Source organism: Danio rerio, chromosome 16 (assembly GCF_052040795.2).
Source record: "Danio rerio strain M-AB ecotype USA chromosome 16, GRCz13ab, whole genome shotgun sequence".
Lineage (NCBI taxonomy): Eukaryota > Metazoa > Chordata > Actinopteri > Cypriniformes > Danionidae > Danio > Danio rerio.
The window spans coordinates 34,462,858-34,486,153 of NC_141036.1; the positions used below are offsets into that span (position 1 = coordinate 34,462,858).

Sequence of the window (23,296 nt, forward strand, 5' to 3'; positions counted from 1 at the left end):
GACAGGTAAGATAATTAGAAGTACCCCGGACGAACCTGTGTTATTCAATGGTCGTTACCTTGAAATAACATACCTTGGAATTTTGTGACTGACCAGCCGGAATCAAGTAGTCCAGGCAGTAATAAATAAATGAATGTAAATAAATGTGAGAGGCTTCGACATTAAAATGTGGAAACAACTTTAAATACATTAAAGGCATTAGCTCAAGGGCCAGTTTTGCACTGTAAGTGTGGTGCATAGCTTTTGCTACCCAAAGTATGGATAAGTACCAGCCATTCATGATTCAGCTTAAGAGAGGTGTAAGATGAGCAGCAGCATTTAAAGAAACATGCACCTAAATGGCTCTCTATGAACTGAGGTTTCTATAGCAGTGTAAAAGGGTGTTTATTTAAACTACAACTGAGATCTTTTCACCACAGTAAGTTAAAGACTTTTCATCAAGATCCTAATAATTCATATCAACTTGTTAAAAAATGGGCATCTGATGTTAAATGATGGTCTTTAAAATGGACTTCATGAATTGTCAGCACCACAAACCAAGCAGCAGATTTTGTAAAATGCAACTTGTCTGAGAAAACACAGTTTCACCAGGAAGCTTTTCTGTAAACTCACTGTCGCCATTCTGCTCTTCTTTTGTGCTCTTTACACTCATTGACAGGTCTCGGGCAGATATAAATGTGCACACACATAACCTCAAATTCAGTGTCGACGGAGGTGTTTGATTAAGAGAGAGTCTCTCCTGCAGTAAACGGGACGGTTGGTATGTGTGGAGCTGTAATTGTACTCCTGGGATCTCGCCCATGTTTGTGCGCCTCTTGTGTATCTGACAACACGCCTCAACTCCAGCTGAGACTCACAAGTTCCACAACAAAATGTGACCACATCTTCACGCAGCATTGCTCAGTTTTTCCCCTGAAAACCCCTCCTCGCGGCACCGTTAGCCTCTGGGAAAGACACTTACATTGATGCAAAGGATTTATTTAGAATATTACAGATATTGAGAAAGATGAATTGCATTCAACTTTTACGCCATGACCTTCTTCAATCAGCTCAATGGGGTGACTCATCTAATATCGGATTTCTTTCTATATATTTTTTTCGTTCTTTCTTTTATTGGGGATTGCTTTTTGCTTTCATTAGAGAGAAAGGTTTACCCCCGACCTTAAAAACTACTTCAATTCACCCTTTGAACACAAAATTGAATGTATTAAAATTGCTGAGCTACTCTTTTCTATAAAATGAAACCTATTTTGAGTAGGAAGACACAAAAATGAGGAGACTTTTTTTCCCCTATGACTACTAGACATTAATTTGTTTCCACCCACTTATTCAGCAGCTTTTTTCTAGAGATATTTGTAATTTTTGTTCTTAAGCAAAACAAACAAACAAACAAACTCTGATTTGAAATAAAGCACTATATGAAATGCAAAAAGACAAGACTGTGTATTCACAGGTTTAATAGAAGAGGAAAAATAAACTGCAATACTGTGGAGCATAGTGATTGATGCAATTAAATAAAATAATATGCAAGTTTAAAAAATAATATGTAGTTTCCAGTGTTTTTTTTTTTTGAGTGGGTGGATTGTACCATCAAACCCAATTGTTTTCTTTAAATTGGTTCGGTTCAACAAAAACATTTACAGTCCTCAGACTTCATCAGTGGTGTAAAGTAACAAATTACAAATACTCAAACTACTGTAACTGAGTATTTTTTCTCAGGAATTGTAATTTGCGAAGTAGTTTTAAAAAATGTGTACTTTTACCTTCCCTTGAGTACATTTATAGTGTTGTATTGTTACTTTTACTCCACTATTTTCCTTCAACCTGCAGTCACTACTACTATTTTTTCTTGTCTATGGGGATTAGAAAATCAGTCCTGTGATGTCCAATCAAATTGCGTAGTTATGATTTTTCATACTTATTCAACCACTGGAATTCATAACAGTTTAGTCTTTAGTTTCAAATTTATTACTAAAAATCTAATTTTATTGGAAAATAAAATCCTCTTGGGGCAATTCATTCTGATATGGTGGTGCTTCACATATAACAAGAATAGCTCAGTCCCAATTCGCATACTTGCATGTATACTACGAACTAAAAGTATGTACTTTTTTGTGAAGGAAGTATATATATATATACTTTTGAGTATGTAACAGAAGAGCATGCAAGCTTTGGGACAAGCTTCCTTGTTAACAGATTGTTATGTTGCTTGGAGCCCAGTCATTTATCCACATTTCTGAAGAAAAAAAAAATACTTATAAATTAAATCATTTTTAAAAAATGATAATAATAGTAAATAATCCATTGATTAACTACATTTATTTGATAAACGTAATTGTAAACTTAAAAATTTATTTGTGGAACATCTTATTGTACTTAGATGTCGCCCAAGAGGCATCCACTCAAAATATTTGTTTAAGGGGTGTGTGCTATCTCCTGTTATTTTATGTGCCATCCTCAGTTTCCCCTGTTTGTAAAAGGATGCAATACTTCGCAGGGGAACGCCAAATGTTTTGGAGCACAAATTAACAAAGCCTTAAAGATAATTCTAGATTTTTTAGACACTAGACAGTGAGGAAAACCAGCAAATAAAGCGAAAGAACAAAATACTTTCAACAAACAAATTATAAAAGGTCTTAAGAATAACTCTCTTTGATGAGCCTTAAATATTTGTATGTGTGTTTTAGGGTTAGTTTACATTATTGTGTAATATTTACATTATAAGTCATTTTGCTGTGTTTTTACTTATTTTTATAGGGCTTTAAATTATTTTATTTCACTTTTAATCATGTTTGAAACTCAAGCTATGCTAAATGAAAATGTGAAATGTCTTCTTGGGAACTGTATGAAATTATATTCAAATATTTCAGTTACTCAATAGACGTTCAGTAGACCTTCAATTATTGAGTGGACAAAATAACCTTTTATTTTACATTTTAATTAATCTAAATAATCCTGCATTTTACAAGTTCACAATAATGGTTCAAATTAATTCCATTCATTTGTCACTCTACAAACCAAAGGTCATATTTAGAGCATTCCACTGTGTTGTGCTGCTCTCCATGCAGTGGTTATTAATATTTTATGGACTTGTATGGTACTTTCAAGCCATCTTTAATAACTTAACATACTTTTCTCCTCAGATGTAATGTGCGTGGGGAGGACCGGAGGATTCTGGGATTGGAGCTGGATAAAGACCATCATGCCCTGTTTGTGGCCTTTACAGGTTGCGTAATCCGTGTTCCACTCAGTCGCTGTTCGGATTATGGAATCTGCAGAAAGTGAGTGATACATTGTACACAAAACCAATACCCACAATCCCATTAAATATACTGCATATTACATGTCAGATCACATAATACAGTGTATAGAATCCTACTCCTTTTAAGGGTTTTTTTTAGTGTCTATAGACCATTTTGGGGGATGTAAACAAATACAATAGTCCCAACGTATTTTCTGTTTTAATTCGGACTGCAAAAACAGCCTCACTGTTAATTACAGAAATTACTGTGGCCTAAATTTCCAATCACTGCATGTCAACTGGGTCAACTGGCAACGTTCTTGTATAAAGCAAATAGTCACACAAATGTAAAGGTCATGATGATTCCAATAACCAGCTTGCGCGTGCCTCTGGTCTGTGACTCGTACTGTATCAAAGTCACACAAGTTTGTTAATTAACAAACTGTGCGTTTTCTTTTTGTGTGAATACATCCATAATATCCGCATAGTTGTCCAAATTTATCGCCTGTGAATGTTTTATAACGAACGTGCGCCCATAGCTAGACTCTAAGGTGTTTCAGTAGCTGTTCACTTTTCCTATCAGTGAACTCCAATAATGTCCAGCTACAGATCGATATGTTACAATAGATTTAGAAGGTTTTTAAACTTTATTTAACATTTAGGGTCAGGGTTAGGTTTTTTATATTAATGGATATAGATTAATAGATGAATAGAAGTCAGTCTAATTCAAAGCAGCAGCGATTTTTTTTTCTCCCATCTGCTGTAGTCCTGTCAGGTTCCTTTACTGAAGAAAAGGCCCAAATACTCTGCAGTTGTAAAGAATAACTGAAGAATTAAGGAGCTTTGAACCTGTCTGCGTTTAAAAAAAATGTAAATACACATTATTATATCTTATATCATATAAAAAAGATATATCATGGTTTCTGCTACATTCATTCTTTGATTTCTTTGTTTATATATATGTAAGTGTGTGTGTGCGTGTGTATAGTGTTACCTCTTCGTTGTTTTACAGCTGTAGCGGTAGACCAATGTTTCAATGTCCAATTTTTTATTTATTTTTTAAAAATAAAATAATGAGCAAAAATAAGGGAATAATAGAAGGCAAAAGAAATGTTTTGCTAATAAATAAAGCTTTAAAATAAGAATTTTCTCTAGACAATCAGTTTGGGTCTTCAAAAATTTTTGGAGAAAAAGGTTGAGAACCCCTGATCTATACTATTTTAATCAAGCAAACTCACAAGTGTTTCTGTCATAGCAGTTTCAAACATGAAGCTGGATCCAGTATGGTAAACTCTATTGACGATGCAGTGCAGCAGCTCAGCCCTGAGAGAAAAATTTATGACAGTTGTGCAAGAATCTTCTAAAAAGTCCTATGCGCCGGTTCTCTTTTGATCTATTATGGATACATTCTCCATAAGTGCGCTGAAAGTGGTGTGTGTTTCCAACGACATGCATTCTTAAACGCATTCAAATTTAAACACAGATGCATTTTAGAGGGCAAAAGGTTTTGGATTGTAGCTCAGTGATGGAAGATAACTCTGAAACGTGCCGCCGTTGATGTAGACGTGTTTCCTCCATCACATGCTCAGTCCTCCAGCCAGCATCACCACATGCTTTGACTACTCACACGCAAATTAGAGCCATCTGATTGGCCACAGGCCACGACACAGCAAACGGTTTCTTTTTTCCACACAGCTGTAGCATGAGCTGTGTTTCCTTTTAAAATAAGATCTCCAAATCCTATCAGGGAATTTCAGTCTTTCCAAAAACAATCCCGATGTCTGATCCAGCCGTGCCTTAACTTTTTACCAATCTGTTAGCTCATGCCTGCTCAGCCTCAGGAGAAACACTCACATGGGATTCTCTGTGGACTTGTGAGAAAACATCTCTTTTTTTTTCCCCCCTTAGATTTTTTTCACTGAATTGTTTTCGCTCATGTTGAGTGCTGGATGCAAAAGCAGCAGTGTTTGTTTAAATTCAGACTGTTGTTTTTTTTACTTTAAAAGAACAGAAAAAGTTTGCTGTGGTCAAAAAAACGTATCAAAGGTTTTCAAATGTACGTGCATCATCAAACAGAATTGCAGAAACAACAACAGTTGTTTTCAAAGGAGGTTTCCTGTCAAACAGATGCTGTTGGTTGAGCGGATTTTGCAACATCATGCTGGTCACAAGGTTTTATAAAACAACAAAGACACACTGTTTATACCAAAAAATCAAGTACATTAAGAGTGCAAAGATATTATCAATGAGAGAGTGTGAGTGTTAGAAAGACAGAATAGTGGTTTTGTATTTAGAAATAGATAGAAAAAAATTGAACAGGAAATGTTCATTTCTTAAGTACACAGAATAGAAAATAGTTAATGATAAAAGTTAAAGTGCTGTCTTGTTTAATGATAAGACATGGTTTTATATTTTAAAAAAGTATATACTGTACTTTGGTTACAATAAATATCTTTGCTCAGTGAAGCTCACATTTTTGTATGTATAAATATGTTTTGATCAAAACAATTTTGGATTCATTTCAAGCAGTGTGTACTCCCCTCTATTCTTCGAAAGTCATAAAGAAAGTGGAAAAATTGTATCCATCCAATCCATTGCATTGAGTGGAAGGAGAGTTCACCTTATCATGAGCAGGATTAAACCGAAATTCAACATTTATTTCAGCATATCAGTGGTGATTTGATGCTTTGCCTGTGATGCTGCAGCTACATAATGAAACTAATTTCTGTAAATAAAGTAACCCTGAGATACACAGTAAAAAATACCTGTTAATTAACAGTTTATGTATTTTATGTTTTCCATCTATTTACAGTTGTGAATTGCATTTTAGGATGTTGATCTCTGCTCTGTCTACTTTGGATGTTGAAAATTCAACTCTACTACAGTTTAACAAAGTTACTTTTATTGACATTTTAGAAGCTTGAAATAATATATTGTATAAGAAATAATATGAAAAAATAAATGAAAATGTAAAATAACAGAAAATCTACTGAAAGCTTATTACATGGTTTTTGCAGCATAAAATACGACATCAGCCCAGACAATATAGAACTTTAAACTATTAAAATTGTAATTTTTTTACAACTTTTTAGGGTTAAACGTTGTCAGAAGAAAGATCAAAGTCTCATACTGTAATTCAAAAGCATAAGTAATAAAAAATAAATAAATCACAAAGTATGGAGAACTGTTAATTTACTGATATTTTTTACAGTGCAGGCATGAAACATTGGCAGGTGTGCAGCAGGCATTAGAACCAGCATACAATACAGCAGTAGTTAACCATCCACCTCATTCTGTCTTTATATCACACTCTTTGTAATAAAGTGCTCTGCTCTCAGAGTGACAGCATTCTGGATTTTGACTTTTGCTTGTATGGTGGCTCTGGATTGTCATACACCTTTAAAATGATTTCTACAAACGTGAACACAGAAAAAAAAAATGTAACCCGAAGTGCTCTCATGTTTATGATAAGACAAGGATTAAAGTTTCCAAAGTAGTGTGTAAATGTGATTGACACAACGAATCAATTTTTTTTTTTTTTTTTTTTTTTTTTGCAAGACATGCAAAACTTTTGATTAATATTTGTATTACACTACCTGACAAAGGCTTGTCTCCTATCCAAGTTTTAGGAGCATCAAATAATAACTTGACGTCTTGTTGATCATTTGGCTTATGTGAAAGGCAAAGGCCTCTAGATTACACTTATTTTACCAAAAAAAATCTGATCATGCCTTGATTTTTAATTATTTAAATAGGACAAGAAGGTCTGACTTTGCTTAGACAAAAGTCTTGTCACTTAGCAGAAATAATGTAGAATATAGAATATAAAGTCATGGGGCAGTGGGAAAAAAATATATTGTGTATTACTCCCATGAGCTTGTCCATACATCTCTGCAATGACTCAATTAACGTATTAATAAAGTCATCTGGAATGCCAAAGGATGCGTTCTTGTAGGCCTCCCAGAGCTCATCAAGATTCTTTGGATTCATCTTCAATGCCTCCATCTTACCCAAGACATGCTCAATAATGTTCATGTCTGGTGAATGGGCTGGCCAGTTAGAGTACATTGACCTTTTTTTCTTTCCGGAACTTTGATGTGGAGGCTGAAGTATGAGAAGGAGTGCTATCCTGCTGAGGAATTTTCCCTCTCTTATGGTTTGTAATTTAATGGGCAGCACAAATGTCTTGATTCTTCAGGCTGTTAAAGTTGCTATCCACTCTGCAAATCTCTCGCACACCCCCATACTGATTGTAACTCCAAACCATGATATTTCCTTCACCAAACTTGACAGATTTTCTGTGGGAATGCAGGTTCCCATAGGTCTTCTGCAGTATTTGTAATGATTGGAATGCCGTTCAACAGATATTTCATCTTTCTGACACTTTTCCAAATGATCAACTAAGTCAAGTTATTATTTGTTGCTCTTACAACCGAGATCGACAACTGTAATTTTGTCATTTAATGTATACTGTCAAGCTTAAAGCTAAGTAAGTTAAAAACTTAAAAGTAACATTTAAGTTAACATTAATGTTTAACATTATTGTTTAAAATGTCTTATGTTTAAAGTGTGAATATTATAGCAGAAATACAGTTTCAAAAGCCACCCAACTCTTATGTTTTGCTTTTATTTTTCCATTTAAACTGGGAAAAGAGAAGGCATTTCATTATTTTCAACACATCTAACCTTTAACAATAGATAAACGATAGATGAAAGGCCATAGCATGTAGAAATTAACAACCTGTGAAGAACAAAGAAATAACGGAAAGGTGGAAGTGACCTCACATATAGTCACCTCATGCATTTTGTCCTTTCTCCCACTCTCTTCCACTCGCTTTCCTTCTGTCTCACTATCCACTATCCTTGCCAGCTTCCCCATGTATTTGAATCTCAGTTGGCCTCTGGCAAACACAACACACCTGTCAATCATGCAACACAAATACACACACACACAAACACACACTCACACCTGATTCACCAGCAGTCTGTCACACACTCTCTCTCTCTCAGTCTGACCAGCGAGAGGCATTAATGCTTTGTTATGGAGATGCCGTGTCTGGCTGTCCCTTCCAGCTTGTCACATACACTTGGAGAGAAATAGAGGGGAAGGGGAAATTGAAGGGGGAGTATGGAGACAGTGAGCGAGGAAAACACACACAACCTTTCCAGCACATGTGGTACGAGTTAACTCTGGATGTATGTGTGTGTGTTTTTTAGGAGCTGCCTGTCCTCACGAGACCCCTATTGCATCTGGCTGAGCGCAGGGAACTGTGCCACGGTGGCGCCGGGATTCAAGTGAGTTAAAGCTACATCACGCGACCCTTCTATTAGTCCTGCCACAGTAAACGCTCTTACGCTTCGTTACAATGTAAGAGCCTACACGGCTACTGAATACTGTACACTAGTTTTCTGTGCAGAGCTCAGTGTGTTTCTACAGCATGCATCATTGTCCCTAGAAGCTTACCGTACATTACTCTAAACATCCGTGAAACATCTGGTAAAAATCTGATGCTCGTAAAATGTCTTGAAAATTTATAGGCGAGGGCACTTAGAGAATTTTGCTAGACAGTCTACATGGGGACCAGAATGAATTCATAGATAACGTTTGAAATGGTTTTGTTGTTTAGCATGTTGGGTAATGCTTGACTGTACATTTTATGTTGTTTAATGCATTAACATTTGATTCCTATATACAGTTTGCTTAAATGTTAACATTCAAGCTGTATATATGAACATCTGTCAATGCATACTAATATTACAGAGTTTGGAATTGAGAATTTTTTGAATATTCTTCTATTTTTTATTTGATAAAAAGTATGTGTTAATATAAAGTATTGCTCTTTTCCAATTTAATATACTTTTAAATGTAGTCAACCAGGCCCTGTAGTTTTTTTAAGATTTAAAAATCCAGTGTGTGTGTGTGTGTGTGTGTGTGTATACATACAGTCAGAATTATTAGCCCCTGTGAAATATTTATTTATATTTATTTATTTATATAAATTATAATTGATATTTATTTTTTCCCCCCAATTTCTGTTTAACAGAGAGAAGTTTTTTTCAACACATTTCTAAACATGATAGTTTTAATAACTCATTTCTAACAACTGATTTATTTTATCTTTGCCATGATAACAGTAAATAATATTTTACTAGATATTTTTCAAGACACTTCTCTACAGCTTAAAGTGACATTTAAAGGCTTAACTAGGCAGGTTAGGGTAATTGAGCAAGTTATTGTATAATGATGGTTTGTTCTGTAGACTATCGAAAAAAATATATAGCTTAATGTGGCTAATAATTTTGACCTTAAAATGTTTTTTAAAAAAACTAAAAACTGCTTTTATTCTATTTGAAATAGAACAAAAAAGACTTTTTCAGAAGAAGAAAAAAATATTAACAGACATACTGTGGAAATCCCCTTGCTCTGTTAAACATCATTTGGGAAATATTTGAAAAAAAAAAAAAATTGAAAGGGGTTCTGACTTCAAATGTATGTAAAGCAAAAATAATGTCCTTCAATTCGGTCACGTTCATCATCGAACCAATCTCCATCATTGCATCATTGTAAGCTGCTTTCTTTCCTGTTTGTTCCACTGCTCAGTTTGTTAGATGTTTGCTTCCACTTTCTTTTGCAGTCTGAAGTGCGTCAAACGCACAAAATGCCTAATTGACTCTGTGTTATTCACTCGATTTGCTCTACAGGCTGTCTAATAGCATTTTTGCATTGACTTCACATGTAAATCTCTCACACTTCATGCACGTCTGCTTACTGCACAGACTGCAAAACAATTTCCCCCATTTGCATGTGACAATCATGCGGGCTGTGCTTGCAACGTCTATTAGTCATGTAGAACAATTAATTGCAAACTGAAATAAATAAAATTTGATTATATGATTTGGAATTGGATAATTTGTAAGATTATTTGTATTTTTTGCGATTATTTTGCGTTTAAATAAAAAAATTTGCAGGATCGCAAATAACTGCGACTTTTTGTTGATTTTGAGTTTAATTCAGCAGTCGTGGAATCACAAAAAACTAAGGGTCTGGTTAACTTCTGTGATTCAAAGCTGAATTTTTGAGAAAGATTTGAGAAACATTTCTTAGTTATCAACGTTGAAAATGGTTCAATTTCTTAATATTTTTTCTCAAAATAGTGATAAATACATGTCAAAACATTTTATTTATTGTTTTCTCTTTAACATAAATATTTCATAAGATTAAACACATCTATACTTTCATTTTTAAATGATTTAATGCATCCTTGCTAAATAAAAGGATTTATTTCTTGGGAAATTCTTTCCGACCCCAAGGATTGAATGGAATTTGATTATCATGATGATTTAATTCTTCTATTTTTTATGATGTATCTTTGGAGGTCAGTTGATCTGATTAATTGTATTTTTAAGAAATTGCAGTTTAATACATTTCCTGAACCCATCCCCATCTCTCTCACTTTCTGTCAGATTTCAATAATCTCTTATCCCAGTGGGCAAAAAAAAAAGACAAACATAAGCCCTAAAAGAAAATCCTTATAGCCTTTACAGTAAGTGCTTGCAGTAATCCCATTACCAGTTGTTTGCAATGACATCAGCATTGTACTCATTCGCCCGGTCTGTTGTTCATTTAATCTACAGCTTCAGAGCAGATATATGTGCAGATATTTATCTCAGATAAACCTTATATTAAAGACAAACATACTTGTTTACAAGGGTTTGAATGGCACATTAACATTTGCAAATATTTGTGTAAGTAATGTCAAATAGTGCACACAGGAAGCCCACTGCAACTTTTGCAATCTAAATGTTTTATTAATGAGCATTTGCTGTTTTATAGTTTTAGGACAAGCAGAGAATAGACAGGAAACCAGACAGACAGAGAGGCAATGAGACATGACGTAGGTCAGATTTTAACCTTCATGGCTTTTTACATTTAATGTCATGAGCATATGTATCGTATTGTCCAGAGGGAAAAAGCCTGACTGTGAGCTGCATTGGGTCAAAATTACACAGTTGAAAGAAGTTATAGATAACTAGTTACCCAAAATGATGTTTGTAAACACCTAGACATGCAGATATTCAATAATTCGATATTTTGTGGTAATGATATGCATGATATTGAAATTGTGGGTATACCTTAAAATACTATGAATATTTATTAATAGTATTTATTTATTTTTTTCACATTGTTATTTATTTATTTATTTATTATTAATAACTTATTTATTATTTAGTAATAATGCTTTTTTGAAATTTTATGTATACCTTAAATTACTATGAATATTTAATAATAGTATTTATTTATTATTATTATTATTATTATTATTATTATTATTATTATTATTATTATTCACAGTATTTATTTGTTTGTTTATTTATTTATTATTAATAACTTATTTATTATTTAATAATGATACTTTTTAGAGATATTCACATTGCATTTTCAGTGGTTTATAACCGCGCCAAATGCTTAGGGCACTCAAACTTAAATTGAATGACAATTCATAGGAGGGCCTTTTTAACATTCAAGCACAATAAAAAGTGAAAACCTGATGTAATTGATGTACTCAGACATTCTTCTCCAGAGTATCAAAGCTCCTTTTTGTTTCTTGTTGTAAATATTGAAGGGTAGTTTAAAATTCTAAAAAAAATACTACAATTTAATAATAGGCATAGTAATAATAATAATTATTATTATTATTATGTCCCATTCAATTGTTACTTAACCAAAAATTATAGATAGCATAAGACAGCAGAAAAGAGTTTGGGTAACATTATTGACCTTACTGGTAATTGTTTTAGGGGAAAACTATGTATATATTCACATTTACTTTAACATGTTCAATTTAGCCAGCAATATAATTTTACTAATTTGGAAATTTTTAGACAAATCTTGATATGCATATGAGGAAAACCTTTTAATGAGACAATTTGAATTGAATATTAACAAAATACAGATGGTATAACACTGACTATAATCAAATGACCCTTGAATATTTGCAAAATTATAGCTTTAGTAAAAATAGAGCACTTACGGACACACTTCAACGTTTAAATTAGCCCCAGATATAATCCGCATGTGCGTTACTTTCGACTGCACACTGAGAGAAACTGAAAGTAACCCGAACATATACAGTAGTTATATATAGTACAGTACTTTTAACATCCAGTTTGTGGGAAGTCAAAACCACAAGTGGCTATATGCGATTGCACAACAATGATAGTGATTCAAAAATATATGTTTTGTTGGGCCGAATATATGGGCCGTTATATTTTTTACATCCATTGCAGGCCAGATGGAGGAGAAGGGAGGACTGCAAATGCCCGGCAGTTTGAGACTCCTGGCTTAGAAGCTTAATTGTTTATCTTAATAGTTCAAACATAAACATTTTCACGTTAAGCCTTCTATATGCTAAAATATTGATTGAAAATTGTTGAAATGTTGATTGAAATTTGATTATTTATAAGGCTATTACTTTGCTATATGCAATAAAGCTTCATAAGTTAACTTTATTTATTCTAACTAAATTACTAAAGGAAACTATAAAAGCTTTTATTAATCTTAGGTTTTTGTCAATTTCTCAGTTAACTGAGAAATTAATAAAAACCTCAGATTAATAAATAACATTAAAATCATAGTTGAACTCTGATTAGAAGTGCTCTAATTATTTTTTTGTTTGTTTAATAGAGTTAAAAATCAATATAATTTAGTTGTATTTTTAACTAATATTTACAAAAATTCGGCCTTATCTCTCATTTCAATTTATTGACTAACATTTACTAATCAGACTTTGTGAATTCCATTGTACTTCATAAACATTACGCAACTTTTTTTTTTAATGTTTGTTTATTTTGAATATGTATATACAATAAAGCATTACACTAACTATTTTGTTATTATATCGTTTAAACTTTATTTGAAGCTTTGGCTCATATTGTGATAGTTCCATATGCAACAATGAAAGCTTAAGCTATTAATCACAACTCAACATATGCCGTCATAAGCCTACAAACATTTTAATTGCCATCACCCTACAACAAATCATTTAAATATAACAGTATTCAAAACAGAAAAAGCTATGGAAAAATTAATGTAAGAAACATAGTAATTATGATTGTGTTTACTATAAATAACACTTGTTATAAAGGTCAAGCCTAAACAAATTAATTTAAAGAGAAGCCAGAACTAGCTGAGTGAATGAAATGTACTGTACTCATGTTTCTTTCTTGTTCGGCACCGATCCAAATGTGTATGCGGTTTGCGTGTTTTCCTTGCTTGATGTTAATTACATTAATTGCAAGTAAGTCGCTTTGGAAAATAAGTCACAGATGATTGAAAAAACATGTATTTTGGAAATACAGTATTTACCACTGCACAACAGCTCTGACTAATTCGTGCAATTTTGCAAATGCATCCATTAAAGGGGCAGACCCTTTTATCAACAGTGATTTACACTGCATTCAGGCTATAATTTTTATCATGAAGCAATGACTCTGGCATTGCAGGACCCATGCTGTTTTGTTTGTGCTGCAGAAATACACATTTATATAGAATATTTTTTATGACTCAAATTCAGTTTAGCCTTTTGTTACATCTTGTTCATTAGTTACCTTTGTTATTTATTTGCCTCCACACTTATAAAATAAGTAAAACTGAAAAAATATCTGTAAATTAGCAGTTTTTCGTATATTGTGAGTTTTTTTTTTCTATTTATTTATGCTCTTAAACTGCATCATGAGAACTAAAATCTTTCTTCCTACAACTTTTAATTTTAAAACAACTTTTAAGTGCAAATGTGACTTTTATAAAAAAATTTTAATAGTTTAACGTGATATACTGTTTGGGTTGGTGTTGTATATTACGGTACAAAAACCTTATAAAAAGCTGCCAGTAAATTTTCTGCTATTTTACAGGTGTGTTTCTCTCTATATTATATACATATAATTCTTATACAGTATTATATTATTTCAAACTACTAAAATGTCAATAAAAGTCACTTTTTATAAAATGTAACGTTTAATTTTCAACATTAAAAATAGACAGAGCAGAGACTATTGTCCCATAATGCAATTCACAACAGTAAATAAACGGAAAACACTTGTAAACCACAAAATAATGAATCTTGTTAAGTCTTTTTTTTTTGCACTATTCATAGGCTATTGTGTTATTCCTCCATAGTTTGTTTGTTTGTTTGTTTGTTTGCTTTGTTCTTTGGTTTATTTAGTAACTTCATGAGACTGCTTTTGGATCTTCACTTTATTATTTTTCTCATTTGCGCATTTGACGTAACAGAACAGCTGACTCTCAAAGTGGCGGCTGCCAGTCTGTCAGTTTCTTAGGTCTTTGCACACTGAAGTTCGAAGTTTTTGTATGCGTTTTTTTCATAATCATATGCGAAACATTTGTCACATAAACAAACCTTGCACACTGAGTCTGATGCGTATTAATTAATCCATTATGAAAAAACACAAAGCATTTTGGAGTTAATTTAAGCAGTCACTGGAATAGGCTGCATATTGTGTTCATTCAATACTGCATTGAGAGGAAGGAGATTTCATCTCATAATCAAAGAGCTGCACTGGATTTTCCCGAAATGCAAAGTTTATTTCAGGAAATCAGTTGAATTTTGATACATTGCTTTTGATACTTCACACATTCACATACGTAAACAAATACTGAACAGAGACTGGCAGTGCATTATAATAGATGGCGGCTAGGTTGACGTATCAGAGCAACGAACTGAAGCAGACCATGAGGTGATTATAATGTCTATGGGCAGTACGTCAAATGTTTGGACACACACACACACACACACACACACACACACACACACACACACCAAAAAGCAGCTGGGCAGAGGCGCCAGTCAGGGGTTCTCAACTGTTAGCCACATAGTCTTTATTTTATGCACTGTGTTTGTCATAAAGTTACTTAGTGGCTCATGTGACGGCATTCTGTATTTAGCCTTTAGCTTGGCTCTGAAATGTCAAAACACTTCTCAAACTGCTTTTTGGATGTGAAAAGTTGAAAAAATTGAACCCAAAATCGAATTTATTTATTAACGTGAAAATTATGGATGAAAATTTGGATTCAGTGTGCAATAACCATTATAGTGGCAACCACTATTTTCCAGAGATAGATTCAAGAGGCTCCAGAGATGGCAATGGTGATCTGTTCTACATTTGTCCTGATCCTAGTTTTTGTTTTTGAGTTAAGTGTATCGCCATCACCTCCATGTGTTTTACGACTGGTTGGCATTACCTGAATTCTGTTATGTCAAACGTGTTCTCTAAAAGGGAAAAATACTAAAGTGAATATCCAACTGCAGTTCCGTGAAGTTTTAATAAATTAACCAAAGAGAAAAAAAAACAAAGGAAGCAGAGGACACATGGACATCTTGAAAGCAAAATAATAATAATAAAATGGGAAGTTAACACAAGCATATAAACAGTGCAAACAACATAACAAAGAAGGTGGAGACAAATAAATAACCAAGGTAACACGTATGACTAAGAAACAAGATGTAACAAAACGTTGGACAAAAAGCATGTCAAACCAGATGTGAAGCATAACACCTGAGTTCTACGACTGGCCGCTGCCATTTTGAGAGTCTGTTGTTGTTTTGTCAAACGTGTTGTGCAAAAGGGAAAAATAATAAAATGAGGATCCAAATGCAGTCTTGTGAAGTTTTATAAAGTTAACTAAAGAGCAAAACAAAGGAAGCAGGGGACATGCAGACATTGTGCAAGCAAAAAAAAAAAAAAAGATACAATGGGAAGTCAACACAAGTATATACTTTAAATAGTGCAAACAAGATAACAAAGGAGGTGGAGACAAATAAATCACCTAGATAACTAATAACTAAAAAACAAAACGTAACAGAAGACTGGCCAGAAAACACTTAAAACCAGATGTGAATTATAACACCCGAGTTCTACGACTGTCCACCGCCATTTTGAGAGTCTGTTATTATGTTACGTCAATTGCATTGAGCAAAAGAGAAAAATAATAAAGTAAGGATCCAAACATAGCTTTGTGATGTTTTATAAAATTAACCAAAAACAAAAAAAAAGGAAACGGGGGAAACGCGGATGTTGTGTAAGCAAAAATAATAATAATACAATGGGAAGTTATCACAAGAGTATATACTGTAAATAGTGCAAACAAAATAAGAGAGGTGATGTCAAAAATAACCAAGATAACTAATAACTAAGGAACAAAACATGACAAAAGGCTGACCAGAAAACACTGAAAACAGTTCTACGACTGCCCATCGCCAATTTGAGAGTCTATTCTGTAATGTCAATTGTGTTGAGCAAAAGGGAAAACAAAATAGTGAAGATCCAATGTTTTATTGATGTTTTATTAAATTAACCAAAGAACAAAACAAAGGAAATGGGCCACATGGACATCGTGTGAGCAAAATAATACTAATACAATAGGAATTTAACACAAGAGCATATACAGTAATTAGTGCAAAGAAAAAAAAAACTAGGGAGGTGGAGACAAATAAATAACCATGATAACAAAAGGCTAAAAAGACAGAAAACACGAAAAACAAGATGTGAATCATAACAATATTTAAATGTATCAGGAATGTGCAAATAATGTTGCCTTTCCCATTGTCAGACTGATGTTCCTTTCGTTTGTGTGTGCTATAATAAATGCAGATCCATGCTTGAGTTTGTTATTATTAATGTTTTGCTGAGTGGTCTCTGCGGTTGTCATCACTTTCTGGAAAGCAGCAGCGACAATATTCTTCCCAGCATGCTCTAATGTTTCCCTGCATCTGAAACGCATCCAATGACTTACAGCTGCAATTTTGGTTTATTAAAAGAAGCCTTAGCTGTAAACCCCAAAATGTTACTGAGAGATCAACTTCTTTCTACTGTTGCGGATCAGTGTTTATTTATTCACTACACAAAAAAAATCCTAAATTAAGTGATTTTATCTTGGTTGCATATATTTAATTTAATGGTGGTTTTTAAAATGCTGCTTCTCTGTAATCAGGTCACTGTGTTTAATGTTGTTTTCTGGTCATAAACTCAATTATTGGTTCTTAATGCGCCTTAATGTGATTATTGATCTCTATAAACAGAGATGGGGAATCGTTTCATCTTGAGCTCATAAACATTATTACGTGCACAGCACATTTCCGGACCGATGCCAGCAAAATGGACAGAACTTGCGGAGAGTATTTATCAGTGTCCCAGAAAAGCTTTGAAAAGCTTACTCTAGCGTTCAATTATAGGTTTTCAGAGCCAAACTTATGTCGGAGCCATATATCTTATGCTGTCCAATGCCATGAAGTCTTCTGTAATCATACGGCGCATTACAATTATAAAGAACTTTAGACTCTTGGCTGGGATCTAGTTTTGATTTTTGACAGAAACCAAAAGGATCAGCACTGAAAATGTAAAGCTGACGTCGAATAAAGTAACCTCTTAAAAAAATTAGCAGATTTTAATATACAAATAAAATATAGTAGTTTTGAGATTTTACTTGCTGCTTTTTTATAGTTAATTTTTATAGTTAAAAAAGTTATTAACTTTTTTAGTCATCTCAACTTATATCAGTCAATTACTACATTTTTTAAGTTAAACTTTGCATGAACATAAAAATGTAGTTGAAACCTGGTTAACTTATTAAGATAAGTTAAGGTAACATAATAAAAATTGTAGTCATGATTTTGTCATATCATTTTTTACAGTTTAGTTAGCCCAGCATTTTTAAGAATAGCTCAACCTAACTTTTATACAACTAGCATACATTAAATTGACCATATAGTTACATTTATAGTATTACACTAAAGTGATTTATAGTATTACAAAAGAAGCTATTTCAAATGTTTTTAAAAGGCTGTATTTTCTTTACATTTAAGAGATCATTGAACTATTAAACATCCTGCAAGTTTCATAAAACAAAAGCATTATTTAAACCAAGCTGCCAAAAGGGCTTGTTCCTGTCTTATTATTACATTTGTTCAGTAAAGTAAAGTATGGTTCTACCAAACTTATATTTTCATACAAATCCAGAATCAAACAAAAAGTGTTTCAGTGATGTGTATGTGCTCTTTGGATTATAAACAGTGTTGGGGAAAGTTACTTTAGAAAGTAATGCATTACAATATTGAGTCACTTCCTAAAAAAAGTGGCTGGTTGCGTTACTTTTTATTGTAAGTAATGTGTTGAGTTACTTTTAAGTTACTTTTGTGTCACTTTTTCTAACCTGGCTGGGGCTTGATCTCTTTCAGAACTTGCAGGGTTTTTTCTTCTTTTTTAATTAGAGGAGCTCTTCAATTAACAACACACCGTATAACCTTCATTTACCTTTAATAAAAAAAAAATAAAAATAAATTATTGTAGGATAATGTTATCTTCAGAGAACTTTCTGACCCCAGAGCCATGCCGTATATACAGATCAATAGAAGTTTAAAGCAATGTGTTTGATGCTTTTTTACTTTGTCTTATTAAAAAGTAAAATCACTGTCCATTCAGATAGTCCTGTCTTCCTTTTCCCCCATGTGTTCAAAAAAAGAGAGAATATTTCTATCACAGAAATGTAAGGCTCTGCCATCTTCTTTTCTGCCTTTTCCTCCATTCTATATCATTAAGTGCATGACTCAACATGACTTATGTGAATTAACTAAGCTAAAAAGTAACTTTCATTACATTTTTTAAAAGTAACTCAAATATTACTACTTAATTTTAAAAAGTAATGCTTTACTTTATTCATTATAGGGCCAGACAGAATCTTCTGACATTTTTTGCTAATTCTGCCCAGAATTCTATTTTAAAAAGCCGCAAATTTATACAGAATGATTTTGTGAGTATCATAACCAAAAATGTATATATGAAATGAAAAATAATAGCTTTTTAATTTCTATTTAATGTTTACAATGCAAATCCAATTAGATCCTCTTAATTGGTAAACAAAGCAAATCTCTTATATAATATATCTACTAAAAGACAGAAAATATTATTTAACAAACTCATATAAATAAATCATATGAACATTTTCATATTTGTTAATATTTTTCTGCCTGTGTGTGGGCCTATTCACTACTTAGAAAAGTAATATTACGTAACTAGGATTACTTGTTATGCGTTACCCCCAACAATGTTTATAATGATACACAAAGTCTATGAGTCCAAGGCACAAAAAAAGTAAGTGAAAAGTATGTGAAAACGTTAAAAAGCCTTTATTGACATGGCTCATTGTTTTTGTTTTATGATTTTTTTTTATTATTAAAACCCTAAAAAAGCTTTTAAAAAAACAGCAATAACCATATGAAAGGCTTTTTGACTTTTTCACATACTTTTCGAGTGCCTTGGACTTATGGATTTTTTATATGTTTACATACGATTACATCATATACATACAACACAGTATTTAAACATTCTGTATTGATGAATAAAAGTATTAATAAATCAATACCCCCTACACACACACACATCAAAAATATTATTACTTTATTTATTTTCATTTTGGGGTGGGGTAATCCTTTAACTGCATCTTGACTTGACAGGAAGAAATGTTATTCAGGTTATTAAATACATTTTATGGTGGAGAGACTGTTGTTAATGCATGTTAGTTGGTAAAGTATTATTATTAACACAAGAAGCCAAATAACGGTTTTATTGGTTTTGTATTGTGCATTTAGCTGCATTTTATTTTGTCTCAATGTTGAGCTGACTTGCACTGTTTATTTGACAGTTAGACAGTTGAATGCTTACTGCACACAAAAGTGCAAGTTGTGGCTAAAATTAGCAGGTTCAAACTGATTACTTTATTTTCAGCATTCAGCATGTTCACGCCACATAAATATAAACTGATTTCAGTTCATTTACATGTCGATCAGGTCTGTTTAAGCTGCAACAGACTTTATGCTAACTTTAAGTCTTTCATTTTAAGAGCTGATCAATTCAATACAAGAAGTAAGACAAGAAAAACTTCAAGTCCAGAGCGAATTGTGTGTTTAAATGCTAATCGGCATCTAATGAAATTCTGATAGAGCGAGAAGGTGAAATGTAAGAAAAGAGGGCAATAGATGTACGACGGTAATACTTTGACTCTCTCATATTTAGGCTTGTTGTTTTGTTGCATACTGCGGGCATGAGAATATGAAGAAAAATATGACTTTATTACCTTGTGGGATTTTTTTCCTCTCTTTGTGTTCTCCTTTTCCCTATTCGCTTTCTCCCAGGGGCAATTTAATCTCCATATGATAAGAGTGTGTGAGTGTGTGTGTGTGTGTTGCGCAATTCAGCTATAATGAAAAGCATGCATCTCAGAGGCATATTGATGTTCAGATATTATGCACCTGCAAGATCCCAATTTACCACTTTATGCGGGAGACTTTTTTTTTTATCTTGTCCTTCCATTTATCCTTCAATATGAGATGAAGTCATCGGCGCTCCCTCTCTTTCGCTCTGCTTCTCTTTCGTTGTGTCAGTCTCTCCGCTCTCAGGTTAATGGAAATAAGGACTTTAAATCATGTCAGGTAGAGAGGGCTGATTCGCCGAGAGATTGAATATGCAGGGCAGGAGAGCGGCAGGTGCCTCTGCGGGCCTGAAATGGGCTGCCGGCGGTGGATGAAAACTTATGTGTTTGTGTGCTGGCCTGTTTGTTGTTTGAGGCTTTGTTTTCTTTTAGGAGCCATTGTACCTTGTGCTTTACAAATCGCAGTACAACATACAGGCGACGCTGTGATGCAGTAGGTAGTGCTGTCGCCTCAAAGCAAGAAAGTCGCTGGTTTGAGCATCAGCTGAGTCAGTTGGCATTTCTCTGTGGAGTTTGCATGTTCTCCCCACGTTCTTATGGGTTTCCTCTGGGTGCTCTGGTTTCCCCCACAAGTCCAAAGACATGTGGTACAGGTGAATTGTGCAAGCTAAAATTGTCCGTAGTGTATGTGTGTGAATGAGAGTGTATGGGTTGTTTCCCAGTAATGGGTTGCAGCTGGAAGGGCATCCGATGACTTTCAGTAAATGGATGTGTAAGAACTGAATTTCTCACTATTTTTGGAACCATCCTATTCAGACTTTAGATTATATGTATATCTCAATAAAAAAGACATCTATATTGTTTGCATTTTGTGGTCCAGGGTCACATATTTTATTTTATTTTATTTTATTTTTTTAATATTAGCTGAAACCATTTTCCTTTTTCTTTTTTCCCCCCCACCATTTTTATGCCAATCCCCAAATACTCCCTTGGGCCTGTCTAGTCTCCACTATAGCACCAGATTAATTGCACCAAGCAAATAGCAGTTCTCAAAAACCTGAATAAGCCACGTTCTATAGTAAACCTAATTTACATTTAAAAGACGTCATCTTCACCCTGTAATTAATGACAGCAATTACGCACTAATAATTATGTCACTGCGTTTAGCAGCTGAACTGGATTACACACTGAATCCTGAATGAGATTAATGGGTTATTGAAAACAAGTGACACACACTGATTTTTGAGAATCATGGTTTAGCACTTTTAAGACGAACCACTAGACAAAAACCTTTACACGCACCTGGAAATTTTAAGATTATTGCTTTTCATTTAGTGTTTTTTTTTTTAATCCAATGTAAAGAAAACATCCAAATTACACTTTAAAGTGCTTCTTTGTTGTATTTTTTTCTAGTGTTGAGTTCAGTTGCAATTGTAAAGTAAATTTAGTTTTACATGCAGTGATCAGATGAAGATCAGTCCCTGCAGGATTTTGCAGGTCTAAAAATATGTTTTTTGTTTCTGCTTTTTTTCAAACCTCACACTACTATTTGCTCCAATTCTTGTCTTTTTTCTATGAAAATATACAAAAGTCTAGTAAAATCCTGGAGGGACTGCTAAATCTCTATTTCAGCAGCTCTTACAAACAGCATTCCTTTCGGTTTGATTTATAGCTGTATTGTGAAGGTTTTAACTAAGGGGTATTTTTTTTTTTTTATTCTGACTGTTTGCTGGATTTTATGCATTAAGGAGTGATAAAAAGACTCCCAGAATCCCATCAATAAAACCTTTTTGTTCTACTATGTGAAAACGTTTAAACAAAAATTTTAACCTAACCAACAGTAATACAATATTCTGATTTTTGTCCTAGACATGTTGGAGAATTTGTGAACATTAAATGAAGTAATCTAACATTTAAATATGGCATTTTAGAAATCTTGTAATATAACATTTACAACATAAAAATTTGCATTTATTAATATAAAAAATCAACCAGGGAAGAATGACGATAACTATTAGCTCATTATTTTATCCCATTGTCCTGCAGTGTTTTGTTTTAACCCTTATGTGCTGCTGGGAATGTTTTCATCCACTCTGGGGTGATTTTGAGTCTTAATTTGGCCACAACCCTCTCTGTGTTTCAGCGAATGTAATGATTTTTTGTAACATCATATTTTGACACATTTTGAGAATATGCTTTGAAATTTTTAACTCATCTCAAACTACCCTTTCAATATATTTATAGCTGTTTTTGCCCCATTGTCTTCCATTATAATACCATTTTTTGATTGCAAAGCCATAAAACCTGTTCAAAAAAGTTACAATTTGTCAATTATTGCTGTTTATTATCAGTTACAGTTAAAAAAAAGCATGGTTTCTGGCTTCCATATGGAGTTATATGGATTACTGAGTGTGTGCATGCAAGTGTGTGTGTGTGAATGTAAGAGACCTTTGCACACTTGATACCTTGATACGCCTGATAAAATCATCTCATCTCTCAGAACATAGTAAGTGTATTTCTGCACACACACTATAATTTGCTGTTATACTCCATATTACTCATTAGAAAAGTTATCCTAATTTAAAGGATTAATGGTGCCAACTAATGATCAACAGTAGAAATTACAAATTTTACCACTAACAATCAAGAACGCATGATTATTTGGCCTCAAGGCTTTGGATTCAAAAAATGTGGTTATAATAAAAGTCAATGGGGCGAAAACAGCCACTAAAATAACAAAAGGGTAGTCAATTTGAACTATACACAAGGGTTAAGTATAGAATTACAAGCCCTGCTGATTTGATCATGTTTCCATGCTAACACTGAGAAAGCAG

The 23,296-nt window shown here is 33.3% G+C and overlaps 1 protein-coding gene across 7 annotated transcripts in view; it reads left to right on the forward strand.

The window, feature by feature from the left end:
- Positions 1 to 23,296, forward strand: part of sema6cb (semaphorin 6Cb) — a 269,311-nt gene that overhangs the window by 209,447 nt on the left and 36,568 nt on the right. For all 7 annotated transcript variants that reach the window (XM_087285827.1, XM_087285830.1, XM_087285831.1 and 4 more), the window contains 2 exon segments: positions 3,144 to 3,281; positions 8,459 to 8,536. In XM_087285827.1, the coding sequence (XP_087141953.1) occupies positions 3,144 to 3,281; positions 8,459 to 8,536 (216 nt within the window).